A 25,128-nucleotide genomic window follows, 5' to 3' on the forward strand; every position below is an offset into this window, starting at 1 on the left:
CACTACAGAAATGTTAAGTATTCATTTCTGCCATTCACAATTATACTTCTCAATGTAATCTATTTGTTGCAGTTAGGGTGCCATCAATGCCCTCTGCAGATCTTAATCTACTACGTCCCTGGCTGAGTCACCCACCCTCAATAAAATTAGCCACAATGTAACTGTAAAAAAACCAAGCCCACCTTTCTAGATGCCATTCTAGGTGAATATGAAAGTCAAAATTCACAAACATGAGGAAGTGGATGCAAAGGCAGAAGAGCTTGAAGACATTTCACTTTAAATGCCTGGATTTAAAGATCATTCTAGTGCTGCCAAATGGGACCAAATTGTTATTTTTTTAAAGGTAATTTTTTTAGCAAATCCTTTCATTGAAAGGGGCCTACAAGAAATCTGGAAAGGGACATTTTACAAGGGCTTGTAATAATACGACAAGAGGGAATGGATTGAAGCTGGAGGATGGAAGACTTAGCCTGGATGCTAGAAAAAATTTCTTTAGAATAGGTGTGGTGAGACACTGGAACAGGTTGACCAGGAAAGTTGTGGATGCCCCCTCCCTGGAGGTGTTCAAGACCAGGTTGGATGAGGCCTTGAGCAATCTGGTCTAGTGGAAGGTGTCCCCACACACAGCAGGAAGGTTGGAACTAGATGATCTGTAAGGTCCCTTCTAACCCAAAGCATTCTATGAACCTGTGAAAGAATAGAATAGACCAGGTTGGAAGAGACCATCAAGATCATTGTATCCAGCCCATCATCCAACACCATCTAATCAGCTAAACCATGGCACCAAGCACCCCATCAGGTCTCCAAAGAAATCTGTGAAAAGGATCTGTTACAACTTTAGGGTTGCAAATAAATTACTGTAGGGATTTAGAAGGAAGCTGTTAACTGAATTATGCTAGAATTGCTTATCATTTGAAGGAGCTACTGATGCTACCCCTATATCATCTTTAAGTAGTTCTCTATCATGAGGTAATCCCAAAAACAGCATTAAGTAATTACATATAGCTTGATTGCAAGCAGAATGGTCTAAAAGAGTAAATATTTCACAAAGATATCCTATTTTAAAAACACATTTAAATTGCACCCACTCCAATGGAAATTATAAGAATATCATATAAATGATAAAAACATGTTATGTGATCTCTTGGTATCATTTCACACACAATGTAATCACACTTTCAAAGTAATGATTTTTAGAAAGCTTTTCTTACAGAATATTCTTTGGCTTGAGTGTTCTGACTCAAAATCAGTTGCTCCAGAGACAATAAGCCATTTCCAACTTTTCTTCCTATTTTTCTATATATATATATATCTTCCAGTGACCACATCTGCCTTTCCAGCATCAGTTTTGGCTTTGCAAAAGGAAGAAGAAAGCCTCCACCGGAGCAGTCATAAAAATAGTATCATCATTTCAGCATTCAAAACATGATTAACTACCAACAAAGGGAAATAGCCTATAAGCAAAGTGCTGTCAGACATACACAGCAAAGCCTATAATATTTGATACATCCACAGATGATGGGCTATGCAACTTCAAGAGAGTATGTATTTACAGAAACATGGCAGGCATGTGGCACAAGAAATTAGAAAAACAGAAGACAAAGGAAAACACACATAAGAAACATGTACTAGTACTTGGGGCCCTGACTCCTTAATTTGTTGCTATTACAGCAAACAAAATCTTGCAATGACAAAATTATATGTGGGCTTTTAAAGGCCAAGGTTTTGCTGTAAGAAGCAAGACCTGCGTATGCACAGTGAAAAATGTACAAGCTATGTCACAGAACAGTGTGTCATTGGAGGTGTTCAGGAGGAGACTTGATGGGGTGCTTGGTGCCATGGTTTAGTTGCTTAGGTGGGTTGGACACGATGATCTTGAAGGTCTCTTCCAACCTGGTTTATTCTATTCTAATACTCTATTCTAAAAATTTAGAGTATTTATAGTGCAATATCTAGGCATACAAAGCATTAGTCTCTTGCCTCACTCTCAACTGTTCCAGAGATAAACTTCCTCTGAGAACACAAAATGATTTTTCAAATTCAGCAGGTGTGAAAAGCAACTGAATTCACAGCATCAACTGAGAAACCAAGGCTGCAAATGAATGCTGGTCAAGGCTGGAATGTGCAGAACACATATTTGGTAAGGCAACACTATATACTGGGCAGCTCAAATTATCTTGTATTTTAACTTAGAGCTGGGTTTTTAAACAATCACACCAGCTGCTGGCTGGCTGCAGCCAGAACCATAATCTGGCACACAGCTGATGCAGAGAAACATCCTTTGTCTGTTGCTCTCAGGCTCTCCTATACCACATGCTGGAAAGAGGCACATTCAGACATGCGGCAACCAGGAGTTAAGTTTGGTTTACACAAATTTTAGTTCCTTCAAGTATGCTAATGTAGAGGATGAAACAGGGAACCTGTAAAGAATTAGGGCTAAGATGATTAACAATCAGAGATCAAGGAGGGTAAAACTGTGTTCCTCCCATGCTCCATTTATTTTGATTTCCAACTGGTGCAAGAACTCAGCACAGGAAGACTAGAAAACAGGAAGTTTGCACAGTATCAAAATTAAACCTCCCTGCTTAGCAGCTTAACCATTAATGCCTTCCACACTTGGAAATGGTGGAGAGAGGCGGTGAGGTCTGCTCCTCCAAGTTCACCCCATCCCATCCATTAAAATGAGATGAAACAGCAAATAGTTGCTACTACCCAGACCTACGCACTTCACGTCCCTCTACAGGAACAGCACAGCTGACAAAGATCATTTTAACCATTTGGTAGCATTCTGTAAAGCAGTCAGATGCTTAATGCAGTTCTACTGCTCCTCACAGAAAAGGGAGCTCAAGCAAGAACACGCTAATAGATAGCAAACAGTTATTAGTCAACTACAAGCATTCAGTTATCTCAAACTTGCTTATAGATATCATCCTGAGAAACACAAAACTTTTGAGCAAAAACAATTCCATACTTCAGCACTACTACTAATTCAATGTAGAAATTAAAACAAGAGAATTGACCATGCTGTATTTAATAGCTAAACTGAAAGTGCAACAATAAAATATATGGAGCTTTTTTGAGTACTAATGATCTAAATAACTTCCTACTTATGCAAGACTCAGAAATTAACAGGAAAAAGCTAAACCACATCTATAGCAGAACTTTTAAACTCTAACATTACACAGAAACAGATAGTATTTAATTAGAATCCTATTGGTTTAATTCCTATGCATTTCTTTTAGAGTAAATAGTACTATGCAAATGCATGCAACAGCTGTGAACAAAATAAGCATGAATAATGCAAAAAGCTGTTAAAGTATACCAGCTGAGAAAGAAGTAAGCATTAACAGGCAAAAAGTGAAGGTGAATTAATTTTGTTTCTGAACTATGCATGAGTGATTTTATTAATTAAGATCTGTTCAGATACTTTTATTATGCATGCAACACATTAAAGGTGATTACATTTATAACAACAAAGAGGAAAATCTGTAATTGTAATTGCCTAAGGAGATTTCTTTCTGTTCCTTTGTGTTTATGCATTTTGTTAAAAGTTTGAAAGATGGACAGGAATATCCACAGGAATTTTTTCAGACTGAAGTTACTAGTACCACAGTATTTTCTCAGCAGAATGGTCCAGGCCGGAAGGCACCTCCAAAGGCCATCTAGTTCAACCTCCCCGCAGTGAACAGGGACATCCCCAACTAGACCAGGCTGCCCAGGGCCTTGTTGAGCCTGACCTTGAGTATCTCCAGGGAGAGAGCCTCAACCACCTCCCTGGGCAACCTCTTCCAGTGTTCCACCACCCTCATAGTGAAGAACTTGTTCCTAACATTCAATCTAAATCTGCTCATCTCCAGCTTAAAGCCACTGCCCCTTGTCCTGACACTGCAGGCCCTTGTAAACAGTCTGTCCCCATCCTTCCTATAGGCCTCCTTCAGGTACTGGAAGGCTGCTATCAGGTTTCCCCAGAGGCTCCTCTTCTGCAGGCTGAACAACCCCAGCTCCCTGAGCTTGTCCTCATAGCAGAATTGCTCCAACCCCTTGATCATTTTCGTGGCTCTCCTCTGGACAATCTCTATCAGGTCCATGTCCTTCCTATATCAAGGGCTCCAGACCTGCCACAGTACTCCAAATGAGGTATCACCAGAACAGAACAAAGTGGCAGAATCACCTCTCTGGATCTGCTAGCAATACATCTTTTGGTGTGGCCCAGGATGTGATTGGCCTTCTGGGCTGCAAGTGCACACTGCCTGCTCATGTCCAGCTTCCCATCCATCAGCAACCCCAAGTCCTTTTCCTCAGAGCTGCTTCCTAACACCTCATCCCCCAGTCTGTATTGATAGTGAGAATTGTTCTGGCCCAGGTGTAGAACTTTGCACTTGCTCTTACTGAACCTCATGAGATTCACCTGGGCCCACCTCTCCAGCTTGTCCATGTGCCTCTGGATGACATCCCATCCCTCTGGAGTATCAACAGCACCACTCAGCTTACTGCCATCTGTAAACTTGTTGTTGGTGCACTGTGTCACTGATAAAAATATTAAACAGTCCAGATACAGTAGGGACCCCTGAGGGACACCACTTGTCACTGCTCTCCATCTGGACTTCAAGCCATTGAGCAACTCCCTCTGGATGTTGACCATCCAGCCAATTCCTTATCCACTGAACAGTCCACCCATCAAATCCCTCTCTCTCCAGCTTGATGAGCAGGATGTAGTGGGGGACTGTGTCAAAGGCCTAAATCACATCCACAGGTCGTCCCTTATCTATGGACATATTCACTCCATCATAGGAGACCACTAGGTTAGTCAGGCAGGATCTGCCCCTAGTAAAGCCATGCTGGCAGTCTTGACTCACCTCCCTGTCTTCTATCTGCCTCAGCATGACAACTAGGAGGATCTGTAACATGATCTTCCCAGCCACAGAGATGAGGCTGACAGGTCAGTAGTTCTCATGGTCCTCCTTTCTACCTTGTTTAAAAACAGCTGTGAGGTTTCCTTTCTTCCAATCCCCGGGGCCTCACCTGACTGCCAGGACTTTTCAAGTATCATGGAGAGTGGCTTGTCAACTCCAGCAGTTCCTTCAGGACCCTGGGATGTATTTCATCAGGTCCCATGGACTTGCATATCTTTAGACTACTCAGCTAATCATGCACCCTGCCTTCACTTACAGTGGGACAGACCTTGGTCTCCAACTCTTGGGCCATCAACATGAGAGCTAGGAGGAAGGACTTTGCCAGTGAAGAATGAGACAAGAATCTCAGCCTTCTCCCTCATCTGTTGATATAATTTCCTCACTCTTGCTCATCACAGGGGAAGGAGATGGAGGTACATTTTCTTTAACCTTCCTTTTCTGGTTAATATACTCGTAGAAACCTTCCTTATTTTTCTTTACATGCCTTGCCAAGTTCAGTTTCAGCTGTACCTTGGCCTTCCTGACCTCCTTCCTACATAGCCATGCAATGTCCCTACACTCTTCTCAGGATGCCTGCCCCTCCTTGCATTTCCTGTGTAGCCCCCTCTTGCTCTTCATTTTGACCAGCAGGTCATGGCTCAACCATGGTGGTCTCTTGCCCTCCTTTCCCAGTTTCTTACAGGTGGAGACTGAGATCTTGTGCTCTACAGAGAGGATCCTCAAATATCCACCAGCTTTGTTCAGCTTCCTTGTCTGTGAGAGCCATTTCCCATAGGAACTCCTTGAAGAGCTGGAAGTTTGCTTTCTTCAAATTTGGAGTCCTAACTGCCTTTCTCATAGGCTTCATACTCCTTAGGACAGTGAACTGCACTAGCACATGATCACTGAAGCCCAGGCTACCTTCAACTTTGACATCCCTGATGACTTCACTAGCATTTGTGACCAACAGGTCCAACAAGGCATCTCCTTGAGTAGGGCTGTTAATTTCTTGTCTCAAGAAGTTGTCATCTAGGCACTCCAGGAAGCTCCTGGAGTGCCCACAGCTAACCATGCTGCTTTTCCAACAGATGTCAGGGTCATTAAATTCCCCCAGCAGGATGAGAACCTGTAATCGTGATGCCTTCTCAAACTGGAGTAAGAAGGTTTCAATGGGCTCCACTTGGTCAGGTGGCCTGTAGTAGAGTTCTTACCACAAGGCTCCCCTTGTTGTCCTAATCCCTAATATCTACCTATAAGGTTTCAACCTGCTCGCGTCTATTCTTTAGTGATAACTTCTTGCACTACCCCTTTTTTTACACAGAGGGCAACACCTCCACCCCTTCTTCCTCTCCTGTCCCTTCTTAACAGCTTGTAGCTATCAATGGCCACATTCCAGTCAGGATTCATCCCACCATATTTCCATAATTGTCACTATGTTGTAGCTTTCCTGTCGCAGCAGTATAGCTTCCAACTGCTGTTTGTTGCCTACGCTACATGCATTGGTGTAGAGACACTGCAGCCAGTCTGCAGGCCATGTCACATTCTTGGAGGGGCACTCCGATGATCCCCTAAGGCACATTGTGGCAGCTACCCTCCTGTTTCCTATTACCTAAGAGGCTCTTGATTTAGCTCTGCAGTGTTCAGGGCATGCTTCAATGCAAAAGGTTGGAAGCCCTTACTATCATCTCATCTGAATCATAGTTTTCAAAATTGGTTTGTGGTGCTGGTATCTCCTGGGGTTTTGTTTGGTTTTAAGGCTGGCAGAGGGATTTATTTATCAGAACAGCTGCTTCTGCGCCTATTTCCACACCCTACCAGGAGAACTGTTCCTGAAAACCCACCGATGGTGGTCTCTCCCCACCCACACTCCTGGCTTCGCACGAAGAGGCCAGGTAAGGGTGGAACTTCCGAGCATATCCCTTCCCTCCTTTCGATCGGAAACAGACTTCTCTGCTTTAACTCGTCTTTCGGTCTCCCCCGTGCGCTACCCGGGAAGCCGGAGGCGGGCGGGGGAGGGACTGCCGGCCCCATGGTATTGGCGGCTGGCACAGTGCCTGCAGCTTCGGAGCTGGAGTGGGCAGCAGGCAGCCGCAGACTGCGAGCGAGCCAGCCAGCGGGGCGAGCAGAAATAAAAGCGCGGCCGTGACTGCCGGAGCCCGAAGACCCGTGCCCAGTAAGTGCCGTAGTGGAGGCGGGGGGTGGGGGGGGGTGGGGTGTGTGTGTGTCTGCGACGGCTCGGCCAGGACAGGGAGGGCGGCTGGGGAGGGCTCGGCTCAGTCTGCAGAGCACAGGCAGCCGGCTTGGTGGCTCTGCCCTGCCGGCCACGAAGCCAGCTGGGCACCACGACCCCTCCCCGCCTGTGACTAGCGCTTGGGGAAGGAGTGGGCGAGATATCACCTCAGACCAGTGCTCCGAACTCAAAACGAATGCAAACCCACCCTCTACCGGCGCCGGCCCAGGGGCACAGCAGCCAGCTGTGGAAAGCTGCAGATCCTTCAGGCACCAGTGACCTCCTTCTGGGGCCCGACTGTCCGCGATCAGAGGACAACCGGGCACTGAGAAAGAGGCAGAGTGGATGCACAGTCTATCTCCCACCCCAAAGACCTGAGTTTATACGGAACATATGCTTATACTGTAAATGTTAGTAATTCCAAGTATTTATAGAAGAATTAAAGCTTTTGATAGAGAGTTGGCTGGTTGTAACTCCCACAGGCTTACTGCAAAGTCGATGAAAAGCTTAATAGGAGTATGTTATCAGGCACTAAGCAACAAAGGATCCGATCTCAGGGGAGACAGGTGATGACCATCAACATTTCTCCATGCTAGGATAAACCTGGTACCTGTGAATGATGGACAGTCCCCCAGCACAAGCCCTTCAGAGATGAAGTGGTGCAACAGCTCTCTTCTGTCTCCAGATGCCATCACTCTGTACCACAGCAGAACACAAACCATCAGTTAACCACGATGACAGGTAGTTATTAAAGAAGATACATATTTTCTCCGTGCACACAATCAGTGGTTGATGTTGTGACTAATGCTACTCTGTGCCCCACGTTACTGGCTCTGTTGCTGATCTAATAATTAGATAAGATGGACTAAGGAGTCAAATTCTTCTTACCCTCATGAAATCATAGGTAGCTTTACTGAAATGGGTAAAACTTCACATCTACCCCTGTGCAAAAATCAAAAAGGAGAATACGAGCTACTGGCAATGGGTTGGTCATAAATAGTATCATTTGGAGTGAACAAATTCAGTACATTAAATTCATAAGCAAAGAGACTGGAAACTTCCTAACTCTAAAACCCAATGCTCAGCTTCTGAGCTACTGCTTTACAGGGGATAAACTGGTTATGGGGAACAGGAGGGGTGCTGAGAGCATTAAAGATTTGGAAATGGAAAGAACAGGTTAAACAGACATAGGCCTATTGAGCTTGCTTGAAATGTTAACCTTTAAGATACCCATCTCAGACAAACCCCTCAGCAATATAAACATTTGCAGTATTGATAGTACACCTGTATGAAGTAAACAGTTTCTATTGTGTTCATAAGCATTGAACTACAGTAGTTTTTCTGCATCTAGCCTGCTAAACCGTAGTAAAATGTCAATATAAGTGAAGATACACTTGAGTATGCCCTATAAAACTAAGAGGAACAGATTGAATTTCTATGCTCAGGACTGCATTTGTTATACATTTCCTCATACTCTGCATTCCTATCATAGAAAAAGTTATCAGTTTAGTACATTCAGACTTGTCCCTGTGTCAACATTATCAACATCAACCCATATCAAACAGATACTTTAAGGAATGGGAGTCAAGTAAGTCATGTACTAATAGACTAGCTAAATGCTGAAATCTAGCCTGCCCACCTACCAGTGGACAGGACAATAATGTGTTTGTTGCTGTAGTATAGTCACGAGCAGGGTGGTTGCAGCACAAGGTATTTACATAAGCATTCGGTAGCTGAAGGACATTCCTATCACTTATTGCAGCAAGGCTACAATGAGAAAGATCAGTAGTATGTGTATTTACAATTCACTTATGCTCCTTATAGCTCTAATCCATAAATGAAACTATCATTATTACTAGTGTTGAACAATTATTTTGTGCTTGCATTGTCTATATTGTTACCAATACCATCACATAGAGGTGGCTAATGGCAGGGTATTTAAGCAAGCACTGAAAGATAAAGAGGAGAGAAGTATAAAGCACAATCAGGGCTATCTCTAACTAAAAGCAGAGAAGAGGCAAAAATTCCATACAAGCTGGTGAGAGGACACCAGGTCACTTTGCTGCTCCTGTTTCAGGGGAGACTGAGAACTGGCAATATACAAGTACTCAGCTGATCCAGACCTGCCAAGTGGGAGACAATTCTGCAGCTGAGGCTCATTTTCAGACAGTGGACATTCTGGCAGGATCCATTCTCAGTTCAGACCTAGTCACATCTCCATGTGCCAGCACTAATTTAATGGCAGGCCAAGACAAGCTGTGTAGTACAGTACAAGTTGTGTACAAAGGACAGTGTAGTAGTGGTCCTTGCAGCCTTTTACGTCAGCATACTTTGCAAACATACGAAAACAATGAACTGAGCCCATTATCAATGGACTACCCTCAGTCTACTGATAAATTGTCAGAATTCCTCATATTCTTATTACAGACACTGAGTTTTATTAAAAAACAATCCCCAAGTTATACAAGATTTAGTTTTATCTAAAGTAATCAAGATTCAGGAAAGAGTGTTTAATGGACACTTAAGTTTGATTTCACAGATCAGGAAACACATGTATCCCTAAACCAAAAACAACCCAGAGTTTTGCTTTGTTCCTTATGCCAGAATCTAGTCTCAATTCAACATAGACGTTGGAAAAATAAACCCAACTAAAATAATAGTACCTTTTGTAGTAGGTGCTCCTATGTTCTGTTATGAAAGCTCTAGCACTTCTGCTGCAATAAGGTAAATACTTATGCTAATATATAAGAGCCTAAAAACTCCTTGGGTTTGGGTTTTTTAAAGCTATCTATCATACTGGCAATGATTGCAATGTAAGAGATATTGGAATACTTTCTAGTCTCTCACTGCTGATGTCAAATCTTCAGGAGCTGTATCACGCTATAACCCAAAACAAAAATATGAGCAGAACCTTACATTTAGAAATAATTTTGGAATGCACATTGGATAAATTTGTCAGCTTTAGTATTTGTGTCTACTCCAAAAATGTACATAACTTTGATTGTCCTAATGCTTTATGTGCTTCTGTTTGAACAAAACTAGCAGTTGCTGTTGCTGGAGGTGCAATAGGAGGCATTCTCTTACTTGTTCTCATTGGAGTAACTACATACCTGCTCTGGAAAAAACTTCACTACCTCCTTTCTTACCAAAAGCTAATCAGTCCTGTCAAACCAAGAAATGGAAGTGGAATTTTCCAGGCTCAGTTAACTTCTGAAATCCAACCCAAAAGCACAAGGTACGTATTTTTGTTGTATTTAAAGCATACGCTATTGGTAACTTCAACTTGCAAAATCTCAGGTGAGGGGGTGATCCAAGTGTATGCATGTACAAAAATAAGTGAGACCACAAAATTATATGGAAGTGTCAGACATGTTCTGTTTTGTTCCCTAAGGAAAAAAATACTCTAGCTATAAATGCAATGATTACTGAATTATATGCACTGACCTTGCAGTACTGGGTTGAAGGTTGGAGTAGATGATCTTGAGGGTCTCTTCCAAAAATATTCTCTGATTTCTGTAAAATCATACAATGGCTGGAAGGGACCTTAGAGATCATCTCAAACCTCCCATGCCATGGGCAGGGACATCTCTCACCTAGACTTGGCTGGTTAAGAGCCCATCCAACCTGGCCGTGAACATCCCCAAGGAGACGACATCCACAGCCTCCCTGTGCAGCCTATTCCAGAGTCTCACCACCCCCGTTCCAAAGAACTTCTAAGATCCAGTTTAAACCTACTCTCCCTCATTTTAAAACAGTTCTCCCTGTCCTATTGCTATATACCCTTACGAAAATTCCCTCTCTGTCCTTCCCATAGGATCCCTTTGGGTACTGGAAGGCAGCTTTAAAGTCACACTGGAAGCTTCTCTTCTCTAGGCTGAACAACCCCAGCTCAGAGATAATACATTCAAGTGTAACTGGTTAATGGATAGCTTTAATTATTAGCTTTGAGGCTCTAAACCAAGCAGCAGCAGTTAATTATTTGTTATTTTTGCAAGATCATTTCTAAAGGAGAAAGGAAAAAGTGAGGGATCTTTCTGAAGAATTAAAATCTTGTGTCCCTTGCTGGACCTTTTGGTATTACAGAAATGAAATAAATTGCAAACCAATGATTTTTTTTACCTATGCAGCTCTATAGTACAAAACTAGGAGCTAAGAACAGTAAGTGTCTGGTTTCCATATTTGTACCAGAAGAGTCAGTAGCTGTGGTTGTTTCACACAGATCCAGAAGTGTTCCATTTATTATTCCACCAACACTGCATAGGCAAGACTGGATTAACCTGACAAATGAAGAACAGGTCCAGGAAAAAAGTGACCCCTACATGATTCCTCAGCCTGGGCCACGGTCATCATTTCATTCTTTGGGTATGGCATTGCAAAAATGGGACTCTAAGGGCACTATTTTAAGGGCTAACGGATAGTATGAAGCATGTTTATTTGGGGCATACCAGATATGGCATTACACAGTCTGAGCCTTAAACACTGCATGCATGTATATATTTACACATACAGAAATTGGGTCAGAACATAACCATACAGAGCACAGAGCAAATAGCAATCTCTCCTCCTGGGTTTTGTAAAGCCACAACACGAGTGTAACTCAGGAAGAGTGATTGTTGCCCCCAGAAAGAGCAGAGTGACCACCTGCAGATTGCAACAGCAAATACCTCAACTATCAAGGTACAGTCACAGTAATAAGAGAAAGAAAAGCAGAGTGGTGCAGCTTATAACTACTTCTCCAAATTTGAAGGAAAAGGAATTAAAATATCAAGTCTATGCAAAAAAGGATTGTTAAAGAAATTAATGTGATTTCTTCTATCAGGAGTGGTTATAAAAATGCCTGCCACAACCTTGAAATTAATCTGATGGTGCTTCCTTTTAATTTCATGAAGCTGGATCTTACATTGTGGGGACTGTTAACCCAGAGTTGTACAAGTTTCCTGAAGACAAAAGTGAGACGGATTTTCCTGAAGGCAACATTGGTCGCCTCTGGTTCTCCATAGAATATGAGCACGAGTCAGAAAGGCTCCTTGTCTCCTTGATCAAAGTCAGAAAACTGCAGCCTCCTGCTGATTCCTGTTGTCCCTTTGTGAAAATCTACTTGCTGCCTGATGAAAGAAGCTACTTGCAGTCTACAACAAAATGCAAAACCCTTAACCCACAGTTTGATGAAAACTTTGTTTTTCAGGTACTTTTCCTTTTGATGAAACAGATCTCTGTCTGAGTATTGACTTCTCAAGTGCCAGCATGTGCTTTGTGAAAATTAACTTTCTAAAAATTTCTACTACTTACTAGCCACTTCTACTGGAGAAATATTTATCACTGATACTACTGGAGATTGAGCTACTGAAATTTATGCCTCCAGAACTCATCTTATTTGTGGTCTGCACCAAAATCAAAGATTCCATAACTTGCCCTGGGAATGATGAAAAGTCCAGTTGAACTACAGCTAAGCAGCTCTGTCTAACAGCTCTAGAAGTCCAAAGTAACCAATACTGAAGGAATGCTTTCACAGCTTTTCATTTCTTTTCTGTGGAAGCAAGCTAGAAACCAGAACTCATGAGAAGTCTGGTGCACTATTTGTGTAGTGCTGTAAAACTAGGAGCTCAGCTCCCTATGTGAAGAGGAATCACAAGACAAAAGCTTTCCAACAGAGCTTGTGTTTCACAAACCTGAGAAATGGATGTTTACAAATTTCTAAGCATTTTTGTGTGAATATACCTTGTAAGTACAACTGTGTAAGGTGAAAAATGGCCATCTACCTTCACATTTTTCAAATGGACCCAAAGTTTAAAAAGCTAAGCTAAACTGAAACAAAATTAAGAAAGTGGACTTCAAACAATCAAAGGAAATCTCCACCTACCTTTAATACACTTTCAAAAATTCTTCCTTTGAAGTCACACTAGAGTAGAAAACCGTGAGATGTTTTATAATATTAATATATTCTTCCTTTTCCTGTACAGGTTTCCAGCAAAATGTTGTTTCAAAGGACTCTGAAGTTTTTGGTTTATCATGTTGACAAACAGAAAAAACACCATCTCCTAGGCCAAGTTATCTTCCCACTGAAAAATGAAACATTAACTGATGACAACAAGCTGGTCATATGGAGAGATCTGGAGAAAGAAAACTTAGAGGTATGTGGATACCAGGCTGCATGGCATTGTGGAATTTCTGTCACCTTACAAGTATTGGAGGGGAAGAGCTGGAGCAGAAGTATGTCATACCAAGTAGATCAAGCACTTTAGCATTTGATAAACATATGAAATTATCAACTCATCTTACCAACCCACAGCTGTTATATAGGGATTATACACTGGCTCAGAAACAGTTGCATGACTTACACCAGAAAGAATCTTTTATTTGCTTCTGTTTTGAATTAGTAAGCAGAAAAAAGCACAAGAGGCAAGGAAATAGGCATCACCTGGCTGAGATAGTAACTTAAAGGTTCAAGAAGGTCAATGAATTTGCTCTATAAAATGTCACACCAGCACAAACGAAACCATTACAATTCACTCACACGCTTTAGTATTGTAGAAACCACTAGTATGAAGAAGACCCTTCCCCTCCCCCTCATTTGTCTGGGTAAAGAAAGACTTTTTCAGATATATTTGACACGTATTCTCTGTTCTCAAAGCCTCCTTCAGAATATGGTGATATCCAGTTCTCCCTCAGCTACAATGACTACCTGGGCCGACTCACTGTAGTGGTTCTGAGGGCAAGGGGATTAAAACTCCAGGAGGAGAGCCATGCTGTCAGTAAGTGTGATTTTGTGATTCCTCTCTGCTATCAGCTCCATAACTCTTGTTTCCATTTGCTCTTCCCTCATCTGTCCACCCATGCTTGTGCTGAGGAGTGCTAAAAGAGCAAATAAACATTCATGTGATTTGAGTGAAAACAAGCCATACTTTGCTAGTGGGGTAATTCAGTTTTGATAGCTCAGTTCTACTATGTTTTGATTTTGTTTCATAATCAATGGTTTGTCTCATGTCATCAGCAGCAATTTTTTCTCCTGCTTTAATACAGTAAATAACATCCAGAGAAGGCAGAATTTCAGACATTAACATATTTACATTAACAGACCCCAGAGGTAACAGATGCAGGATAATTGCTTATACTGTAAAGCTGTCCTGAGGAGAACTGAACTGGGAAGAAACCCCTCCCATTTTAGGACAGCCTGGCTGTTGTTCCAAGGACCATGGTATGGAGTCAATTTTTCTCCCTTAATCTAAGTGGAGGTTTTATGGTATGTCATGCTTATGTGTCCTTGTCTTCAGACAGTATAGAGGTTGCCTCAAAATGCTGTTTGAAATTTAAACATTCAAAGCAAAGATAGATGGAAGAACCAAACTTGTGTTTTTTGGTGAAAGGCTCTGAAACTAAAAAACAAATGAAAACTATACCCAGTAGTTACAAAGAAAAAGAGATTTAGTTCTCTATATGAAGATACCAACTGTGAAAGTTTTTGGAGATTTTTATGCTGTTAGTAGGATGTTATCTACAAATTACATCTTCTAAAATGAGGATATCTAAGTAATGTTAGATATAGTTTACTCTGTCAGGGTAAAATTCATAAATGAAGAAACATACAGTTACATGATAAGAATACAGACATTTCATTTTGTTTAATTTGTTAGAATGTATCAGTTTAGACAATGAATAACTAGGATAAGGATGGCCAGAAAAAAAATATCTCACTGGTTCATGACAGATGAACAAAGTAGCATTATGAACTAAGAGCAAATGTTCTAATATTGCATCATCTCAGACAAAAGACATGGAGAACACATTTCTCAATAAATTGTGTCCTTGCCTGCAGGTTGTTGTGAAGTTCTGTAGCACAGAGACAGAACTCTGATTCTTTCTACAAATGTAACATTAATCTGCCATGTGCTGGTGTAGCTCAGATTACCATCATAAGTTGGGCACAGTCTGGATGGATGTGCTGGCAGAAGGCAATTCTTCAGAATATATCACTAAGAAAAAAGGGAAGTTAAATAAATTAGGTGTTATTTCCTTCCACAATACCCTTCAAGTATGATTTAGAGTCCACAGATTCTCTGGTAAATCCTGAAGAAATCAGAATAAAACTTTATGTATGAACAGTGACTAAATAGTGAAACACTAATATGCAGTATAGGACAGCAAGGTGACATTTAATTTTAAACTCAAATCACTGAATTAGATGTATTAAGAAGTAATAAGAAAGTAATGAAAAGTCAGACTTTGTGCAAGTAGTTCTGCCATTAGAAGAGTTTGTTCTAGTAATCCTGCATCCTCTGAAACAGTAATGAGAGTCTACTGGATCTGTGGAAATAACAAGGGCATATGAGGAGTCTGTCAGGGCTGTTACTCAGTATTTATTGTTTTTCTATGTAGACAAGCTTTAATGAACTGAATAGCAGGGAGTAATAAACATAGTAGCAGCATGGAATCCAACACTGCTTCACCAGTAGAAAAGAAACCTTTAGCCATTGGTTAAGCTGAAGTTTCCATATGCTTGTCACTACACTTTTTAGAAGGGTAGGGAAGAATGGAAAATGTCAGGCTGCTTTGGATCTCACTGACTGATCTACTGAATAAACCCATGAGATCTCTTTCAGGAAGCATAGTACAATATTTTTTGTTGCTCTTCCTACAATCACACACAATATTGCTAATTTTCCAGAAAAGCAAAGATCAGGGATTTTTTTTTACAATTTTTAAGAATTCCTTACCACTGGGCTAGAAGTCATTAGTAAAACTCTTTTAAGGATTCTTCTTTGATTAGGAGAATCTGTTTCCCTGTAATGTAACCAGTCCAAGCACAGGCTCTACAACACAGCTCCTCCCTCATGTTGGATTGAGCAACTGAGATCAAATATATCAAACCACTGACTCAAGCTCAGCTGTCAGAAAAGTCCATATCCCATGAAGAGAAGGTACAAGAAAAAGAACATTGATGCAGGGTAAGAAATGGAACAGAAAGGCTGCTACTTTTAACAGCTCTTAAATTAGAAAGTGCACGGCAAAACTGCATCCCAAGCACTTTGGGTAGCCACTGCATAATGTTAAACATCGCCATGCTGTCATGTGCACTTCATTACTTGTTCATGATCTAGTTTTACACTTATATCCTGAAAGCAAGAAATTCAATAAGCCTTCTCCCACCAACCTCTAAGCTATTTTCTTGAACTTTTTCTCCAAGGTGTGTATGTTGAAGTCTCACTGATGAACCGTAATAAATTCATCAAAATAAAGATGACAGAAGCTGTTCTAGGATCTCCCAATCCAGTATATAATGAGACCTTCAGTTTTAAGGTGGATCAGACAGAGCTGGATACAGCAAGCCTGAGTCTATCTGTGCTCCAGAGCGCCAAGGGAAAAAGTAAGCTATATAAGTTATTACTATTAAGATGTTATAACTCTGTCATATATTGAAGATACTTAAACTTGGGAGGAACAAATTCCTTCTCTGCAACAATCATTAAACATACAAAAAGCCTGAGGTATTGCACAGCCTGCTTCCTTAAAAAGCATAACAGCTTCTTTTCAGTAAGTGTACATCTCTCTTTCAGAGGCTAAAGATCAATTTAATAGAAAATACAAGTAAAGTAACTAAACTGGATACTGTTAGTACATGGTGCTGTAATCCTTACCTAATTTAAGGAAGGATTTCAAAGCATTCACAGGTGTTAATCACTAATTGCTTTTTTTTTTACCTAGAAACACTTCTGCTAGGACGTGTAGTGGTTGGGCCTTTCATGTACACCCGTGGCAAAGAACTAGAACACTGGAATGAAATGATCAGTAAGTCCAAGGAGCTGATTAAACGATGGCATGCTCTCTGCCACAGCAAGTAAACAACACAGATAAACCCAAATACCTTAAAATGCAAAAGCTCTCACTATCATTCATAATGTAATGACAAAGGGTACAAAATCTTTGACCACTTTACACACCTAAGTAGACAAGAGTAAAATACAAATTCTTTCCTTGCCCAAATGCAAATAGAAGACTTGGCCCCTGGTAGGCTAGAACTTGATCTTTCCTCTCTTCAAAATATATTTCCAGTTTAATTAGTACACAGCAGAGTAAACAAAACAGGAATACAAACAACCTCCCAGTAGTAGTTATTTTGACTACTAAATGCCAATGCTTGGTCAAGAGTTGTAGGCACAAATCATCATCATATGGAAACAGCCCAAAACAACCTAGAAATTGTCAGTGATAATACCAGGCTTAACTGTTCACTGCATTGTATCAGCAGAGACAGGGATGGAAACCCAGTAAGCATGCCAAAACAAAGCTCAACAGACATTTACTCTAGTGAACTGACAATTTACTTAGCAGCATCATATTGAAAACCTCTTTTGAATATGAGTGGTGGAAAGCACTGAGTACTTATTGATAAACCCCAGAAGCATCTGGTCACCTCCCTTGACTCAGGGTACGTTTTGCCATAACTCAGATGTTTTCAGCTGACCCCAACATACACCACCTAATGGAGAAGCATAAAAGAAGCCCTGAAGTCACAAATAATTGGAGGTTTGCAGGAGTGCTGGAACACTCTGAGAAAGTAATAAAAAGGACCAGTCCTGTCCTTACATATTTCTACCTAAGTGCATCTCTGCTGGAGACAGAGCATTGATTAAAAGAACCTTGGGTTTGACCTAGTATGACCATTCTTACATGAAAAATCCAATTAGCTTAAGCCCCCAGGACATATGGTCTGTTTTAGTAGTAGGCTTTTAAGTCAATTTCTGTTCTGTAAAACGATTCAGAGAAATTTTTAGTCACAATAAATAGTTCTGGTCCCCAGTGAACAATTAACAAGGGAAGAATGTCCTACCTTTCACACTGTACAGTCATAAACCAGAAACAGACTATTGCAGAAAAACATTCTGCAGAGTTCTGTTCCAAGAAGACCATAATCTCTACTGAAACAAAGCCAACCTCCTTTCAAACAGGATACAATATTAATTAATTCAATACATGAAAAAAGAGAGAGTTCTCTGGGGCAATGAGCACACTTCCTGTTTTGATATTATGACTTAAAGGAATTATTATACATGAGAATATCTGACAGGAATTGTAAGGTAAAAGACTTGATCTCACTTGAGTGAGTCCAGAGGAGGGCCACAAAGGTGACTCCAAGGGGTGGAACACCTCTGGTATGAGGATAGACTGAGAACTGAGACTGTGCAGCCTAGAAAAGAGAAGACTTGACTCTAGAGGGAGGAACCTACAGGAAGGCTGAAGAGGGACTTTCCATAAGGGTGTCTAGACACAGGACAATGGTTTGAAGCTGAAGGAGACTAGGTTTAGACTGGATCTTAGGAAGAGGCTCTTCAGTATGAGGGTGGTGAGACTCTGGAATATGCTGCCCAGGGAGGCTATGGATGCCTCCTTCCTGGGCTGGATGAGGCCCTGAGCAGCTGAGTCTACTTGAGAGGTGTCCCTGCCCATGGCGAGGAGGTTGGAGTAGATGATATCTAAAGGTCCCTTCCAACCTAAGCCATTTTATGATTGTATGGCTCCCATACACTTAACATTTAATGGAGTTTCACAAAATGTTCAACCCTCATCTCTGTTAAATGACTAATGCCAGTACCCCCACACCCAATGAGCTGTTTTCAAATTTTACTCCTGCAAAACCACTGAAAACCAATCTACATGTTGAATGTAGGAAGGAAAACTGTATAAACTTTGTGATTACAACAATAAAGCTGTTTAATGAAATGTATTATGTTCCTCTTTATGAATTAAGTCATGCCTATAAACATTGAAGATCTTACAAGTAAACTGTTAAGAATGTATCAGAGAGGATTACTAGCTTGTGCAGGAAGATGCATGTAGGGCACAGTGTTTGTTGACAAATATCTGAAGTCAGAAGTCACCTGTCTGACTTGATGTCCAGTACCTTTCAAGTAGTAAAACACATTGTACTAATGTGGTCTCTTATTTGCACTTATCAAAGTACCACTACTTCCAGTCTATGTTTAATAATTACAGATTAATCACTAAAAAGATAGTTTAAATGCACTTACAAATACACTTGACTGCTTAAGGATATCTACATGAAGTAAATAAGAAGTCCTCTGATGTTTCCTGAACAAAATAGCTATTTCAGTGAAGTGAGAAACAATTAAACAAGGATTTTTACTCACTGTCAGAAGGACCTAGAAATTTTACACAGCATTGGTATGGTGAAGGTAAGAACCAGAGAAACTATAGAATGATAGTAAATTCATTAAAATTAACAGTGAACTATAGATTTCAAGAAGGAATACTGTAAACAAGTCAAGAGTGGTGATCTCAACAGTAAGAGCATGATGCAGATCAAGTGCAAGTCAGCTTATGAGATCTAATCACAGGGCATGGAACTTGGTTAGCCACACAGCTCACCAGTCACGCCAATCAGATGGCATGGCTTCCACCCAAGGTTATGGAATCATTCTAATGAGACCACGTATGGACAGGATGTTAAACAGTCTCTGGGATTTCTTTAATTGATGTCTGGTTCTCAAGTTTCACAAGACTCAAATTCTCATGCTGGATCAGCTTTGGAGAAGAGGAGACTCAGGGGTGACCTTCTTGTTCTCTACAACTACCTTAAGGGAGGTTGTAGACAGGCAGAGGTTGGTGTCTTCTCCCAGGCAACCAGTACCAGAACAAGAGGACACAGTCTCAGGCTGCACCAGGGGAGGTTCAGGCTGGAGGTTAGGAGGAAGTTCCACACAGAGAGAGTGATTTGCCCATTGGAATGGGCTGCCTGGGGAGGTAGAGTCACCATCACTGGAGGTGTTCAGGAGGAGACTTGATAGAGTGCTTGGTTGCATGGGTTAGTTGATTAGGTGGTGTTGGATGATAGGTTGGACACGACGATCTTGAAGGTCTCTTCCAACATGGCCTGGTCTATTCTATTCTATTCGTGCTATTACCTGATTTAAAAATCAAACACAACCTGATCTTCCCTTCAGCATAGTTTTCCCTGGCATTATGAAATCCACATTTTAGAACTAGACACCACTGAGTAAAGCATAGGTAGAATACACTATAAAAAGCACAGATGCTGTGGACTTTCCCCAAGGTGATGGGTTAGTACATCATCATCTTTTTTTGCCAGGTCACATGAAACCAAAGATAAGTAGTGTTTTCACAGTGGAGTGAAATTCAATCACTGTAGGAGAATTCAAGAGACTTGCAATGCTGTGATTCTCCATATATTCTTTAGCACAACTAAAAGTAGCAAAACTAAATTTTCATTCTTGAGCATCAGATGAGGACAATACAATTAAGACACTTCTGTGACTGGTTTCTCCCTTGCCCTAGACTCAATATTGTAGCCACTGCCACTCCTCTAAAGAGACTTTGCAGCATTTCCTTTGTATAAAGGGCTACCTGTCTGCTTCTGGAGATTTTCGTCTGCCATCTGCACACCAGCAGCACTAGTGTTGAGCAGTTTTTGTGGTCTCTGCACTTTTTTATACCAGGCCAAGTATCTTGGCACATCAGGATATTTATGTTGTTGGCATACAATCAGTTTCTGTGCCTGCTGATAAAACTATCAGCTGTTTCAGAGAAAGGCAAAAATACTGGAGAACAATTTTATCTGAGGATCGCTAAGGCTTAAACCAGATGACTAAGAGCTGCACAAATTTGTTTGATCGACAGAATCTGAACCAGACTGATCAGTACATGAGCAGTTAAACACAAAAATAAGCAATCTTGCAAAACTTCATCTGAGAATTCATTTCTTTTAAATCATCCACTAATCCTTCGGATTCCCTTGCTGCCAGAAACACTACCACCTTACTAGACAAGAAAATATATAGCTTACACAGAGCTTGAACATACTAAAAACCCAACAGCCCCACATAAAAGAATCCAAGCTAGCAAAAAGAAACCTGGTTATTCAATTATAAGTAGCCACTTCCAAGAAAGAGAAGGTGAAAGCTGTTCAATAGACCTATTACTTGCATTGTAACACATCTGACAATTTATCCAACTCAGTTTTGAAAACAGTTCTGTGTTTGAAGCCTGAGGACAGCTGAAACAGTGTATGTGGAAACTGATTTCCTAAATGAGAACAATGCAGGTGAGGATCTCCAAATACCTAGTCAGACAGCAAATAATTCATACCTTACAACTTCTAACAGCCTCTTTAAGCACTACAATTTATTTTTGAAAATAAAATCTGCTGGATTTAACTGGATAAATACTACAATGAAGGCATTTAAAGTCCATGAAAATGTATCAGTTTAAACTGTTTAAAGTCTCTTAATTGAACTGGTGAAATAACTTCTAGATACACAAACTTAGATTCAGTGAGATGCTCTATTTTGCAAGAGAAAAAAATGGCAGTAAAACTGCAGATAGTAAACAACAGGAATTCTGCTGGTGAAAGGAGGAAAGCAACCATAACAGCAATGCAAGCAAAGACATAACCAAGTCACAAATAAAAGAGATTAAGAGAAACAAAAGTCAAAAGAGTTATTTTGGTTGGAAAAGACCTCCAAGATCAAGTCCATGACCTAATATCACCATGGCCATTAAATCATTTCCCAGAGTGCAAGATCTATGTGTTTTTTTCACCACCTACAGGGACAGTGACTCAACCACCTCCCTGGCCAACCTATTCCAATACCTGGCCCCTCTTCCTAGTAAAGAAATTCTTAGAATCTAAACCTCTCCTGGCACAATTTGAGATCATTTCCTCTTGTTCCGCCACTTGAAACTAGAGAAGAGAGACCAACACCCACCTTGCTACAACCTCCTTTCACACAGTTATAGGGAGCAATGAGGTCTCCCCTCAGTCTCATTTTCTCCAGACTAAAATATACCAGATCCCTCAGATGCTCCTCATAAGAATTTTCCTCTAGACCCTTCAACAGGTTCCTTGCCCTTCTCCAGACACACTCCAGCAACTCTATCTCCTCTTGTACTGAGGGGCCCCAAACTGAACACAGTACTCAAGGTGTGGCCTCACCAGCGCTGAGTACAGGGGCCCAATCACTTCCCTACTCCTGCTGGTCACACTTCCTGACAGGCCAGGATGCTGTTGGCCTTCTTGGTGACCCAAGCACACTGCTGGCTCACATTCATCCAACTGCCAACCAGGATCCCCAAGGCCTTTTCTGCCAGGCAGCTTTCCAGCCACTCTCCCCCAAGCCTGTAGCATTGCTTGAGGTTGTGCAACAGAAGTGCAGGACTAGGCACTTCGTTGTTGAATTGCATACATCTGACCTCAGTCCATTGATCCAGTCTGTCCAGATGCCTTTGAAGAGCCTTCAAGCAGATCAACACTTCCACCCAATTTAGCATCATATGCAAACTTACTGAGGGTGCACTCAATCCCTTCATCCAGGTAATTGATGAAGAACAGATCCCACCACTGAGGTGGTGCAGCAGGTCAGCAACCATCTCTTCTTGGATTACATTACTGAACTGTGGCTGTTGTCTTCTAATCTACAGTATCCAAAAAAATTCACTCTCAATACTAGCAAACTTTTCCAGGGGGGAAAAAAGACAAAGGTAGAGTTTATTAAGATAAAATATATCTATAAAATATACTTTATGACAATTCATCAATATTACAGCAGCAGTACATAGTGTCAGCAGATACTCCATACCAGATATTTTGTTTGAATTGAAGCCAAAAATCCTTTCTGGTATTTTTCAAGGTACTTGCTTCCTTGAACTGCTTATTTTTTCTTGTTTGCCATCTGTGTGTTCCTATGGTCTTTGTAACTGTTATTGCAGCAGTCAGCGTTCCAAAGATCAGGATGAAAACTCAGCAGATGGAAATCTTTTTGCAAAGGATAGCTGTTTTCATCTAGCACAAAATGGCTCCTTATTTCCAACAAATACGATGCTTCAGTATCTGCTAGCAGCAAATGACACAGATCTGCTACAATTGTGCTGTAGGTTATATCTGAAGAGGGCACTGCAAAAGCCAGAAGAAACCCATTTAGTCTTTAGTTTCACAAGGGCACCTAATATTTAAATTCCACCTCCATGAAAGCTACACTAATTACACATGTAGCTCAATATCTAAGTACACAGTTACCTTTTGTTTTTGATGTTTAAAACTATGTGCTAAGACTGTCTTTAAACTATAACATCTGTGAATCACATAAAACACCTCTCAAGAAGTGAAGCAGGATGTATCAAGGGAAGCCTGTCTGAAAGACTACTCAGTTACCTACCTCAGTGAAGCATCAGCTATTTCTACAACCTGCCAAGAGATTTGATTTTGCATATAAGGAATCCATCTAGTTACTGAATACTTACTTATAACATGGACACTCATAACATCTCACCTCTTGTGAGAGCACTGAGGTGTTCTGAGATAGATTTTTTTTTAAAAGTTTAATACCATGAACAATCATCACCTTTCCAGAACAATCTGATCCCAGTTCTGAACTGGGAACTTGTTTCTGTGCCAAGTAATTAGTGATACATTACCTACTGGTCTGTTGAGCCAATCTGCAGGAATATTGAGAAAGACTTTTTCCATCAACTCAGATGCCACATGAACAGAAATTTCATATCCTCCATCTTCTACTGTCATCAGGGCAGGTCTAGATAAGAAAACAAAAGAATACTTAAAGTTCACTACTATATTTCTTTGTATCACGTGAAGAAAATATACCTAGGTATTGATTCATTAAACTCAATGAAATAGTTTAGGACTAATTTCATAAATAGTTTTGGTGGAAAACATATACATTTTGCTTCAGGTACTTCTATGGCTGTCTCTACTTACATGTCTTTAAAGTTGCTATGATACTTGCATTTCAAAAGCCCAAGATAAATCTAAGAATTGAACAATTAGTTAATAATGCTATTCTTACATCAGCTGGATCTGTTTTTCCTCCAAGTACATGTGCATACACATCTTGTCTCACAGTGCCATCTGCTGGTAACTTTGTATCTCTGCTCTGTCTATTGAAAACAGACTGAAGTTGATAACTCAGTTGAAAAATATTGTTGTATGTCTGCACAATTTCAAACTTAGACCAAACTTACTCCATCTTCGCCTACAAAGTACTAGGTAAGCCTTGTTACAGTATTATGTAGTAGTCAAAAACTGAAATGTTTGAAGGGAGAATATCACCTCTAAATAATGGCACTATAACACAGCAATTCAAGAACAGCTCCTTGAAAATACATTGGAAAAGTAGGAATCAGGGCCAAATAAAATAGAGACAGTTATAGCTTACTTCCCTAATAGTACACATTATTTCAGTTTTGTTTACCTGTAGAGCGTTTTTACTTTGTTGTATGGCAAACATCTCATACACTGCTTGTAGATCATGTTCTCATCTATTTGTAGTTCTAAACCACATTTAGCACAACCTGAGTATGTAATCATAGGCAGAGAAGCCAAAACGGACTCCAGTGAGGTATCAGCACTGAAGGAAAGTTGCTTGTACTGTCTAGTTGAAACAGTAAACTTCAGTTCCACAATATGGGCTTTCACTTGAAACACCCCTGCAGAAACAATTTCAATCAAGTCTGCATTCACTTTTATTTGTAACTGGAAGCAAAAGCAAGGATTATAGTCGATTCAAAACCATTACCTATGAAACTTCCCATTTTCCCCCCTCCCTTTAGTAGCAAATGATCATATTTTTAGAGATGACTGATGCAGTGAAAAGTCTGTGGCTAAATGTTGTTTTAAAAAGTATACAAGTACTACATTTTCAAGTACTAGTGTAGGAAATGCCACTACAGAAGAGCCCAAATAATAGATTGAGAGATTAGAATTATGCAGACTCCCACACTAATTCAGAGCCACTGAAAAGCATACCTTGAACAACTTTGCTTTCCACTATTTATACATAAGCTAGAACAGAATGCTGCAACACCAACCTTATTTACTAATGTAATGCATAACATTAGCCTTAGTAATCTTCCAGGCAGATCTGGGAGGGAGTGACTGTGTAGAATGTTCTTTTGTAAGAAGTTTTCAGAAGTACTAGCAATCTTACTCTTGCTTTAGAGAATTCCACTTTTACAAAAATG

The 25,128-nt window shown here is 40.7% G+C and overlaps 2 protein-coding genes across 6 annotated transcripts in view; one reads left to right on the forward strand and one right to left on the reverse strand.

Moving 5' to 3' along the window:
* The first annotated feature begins 6,964 nt into the window (after positions 1 to 6,964).
* SYT15 (synaptotagmin 15) lies at positions 6,965 to 16,958 on the forward strand. 2 transcript variants are annotated; one of them, XM_068140010.1, is made up of 9 exons: positions 6,965 to 7,065; positions 7,719 to 7,863; positions 10,165 to 10,357; positions 11,342 to 11,484; positions 12,012 to 12,307; positions 13,083 to 13,253; positions 13,754 to 13,874; positions 16,304 to 16,483; positions 16,822 to 16,958. In XM_068140010.1, exons 2-9 carry the CDS (start codon positions 7,857 to 7,859, stop codon positions 16,956 to 16,958), a joined length of 1,248 nt encoding a protein of 415 aa, XP_067996111.1. In that variant the 5' UTR covers positions 6,965 to 7,065; positions 7,719 to 7,856. The 2 variants fall into 2 exon arrangements, with proteins under 2 accessions (XP_067996111.1, XP_067996112.1); XM_068140011.1 differs by having other exon boundaries at positions 10,168 to 10,357.
* Positions 16,959 to 18,941: 1,983 nt separating this feature from the next.
* The window catches only part of SHLD2 (shieldin complex subunit 2), a 38,498-nt gene continuing 32,311 nt past the window's right edge, over positions 18,942 to 25,128 (reverse strand). For all 4 annotated transcript variants that reach the window (XM_068140006.1, XM_068140008.1, XM_068140005.1 and 1 more), the window contains 3 exons: positions 24,360 to 24,594; positions 23,566 to 23,681; positions 18,942 to 23,044 (listed from right to left, as the gene is read on the reverse strand). In XM_068140006.1, the coding sequence (XP_067996107.1) occupies positions 22,803 to 23,044; positions 23,566 to 23,681; positions 24,360 to 24,594 (593 nt within the window). In that variant the 3' untranslated portion in view covers positions 18,942 to 22,802. The remainder of the gene's footprint in view (positions 23,045 to 23,565; positions 23,682 to 24,359; positions 24,595 to 25,128) is intronic.

The sequence above is a fragment of the Melanerpes formicivorus genome, unplaced genomic scaffold, assembly GCF_026170545.1.
Source record: "Melanerpes formicivorus ecotype bairdi unplaced genomic scaffold, bMelFor1.0.p_v2 SCAF_6, whole genome shotgun sequence".
Classification (NCBI taxonomy): Eukaryota; Metazoa; Chordata; class Aves; order Piciformes; family Picidae; genus Melanerpes; species Melanerpes formicivorus.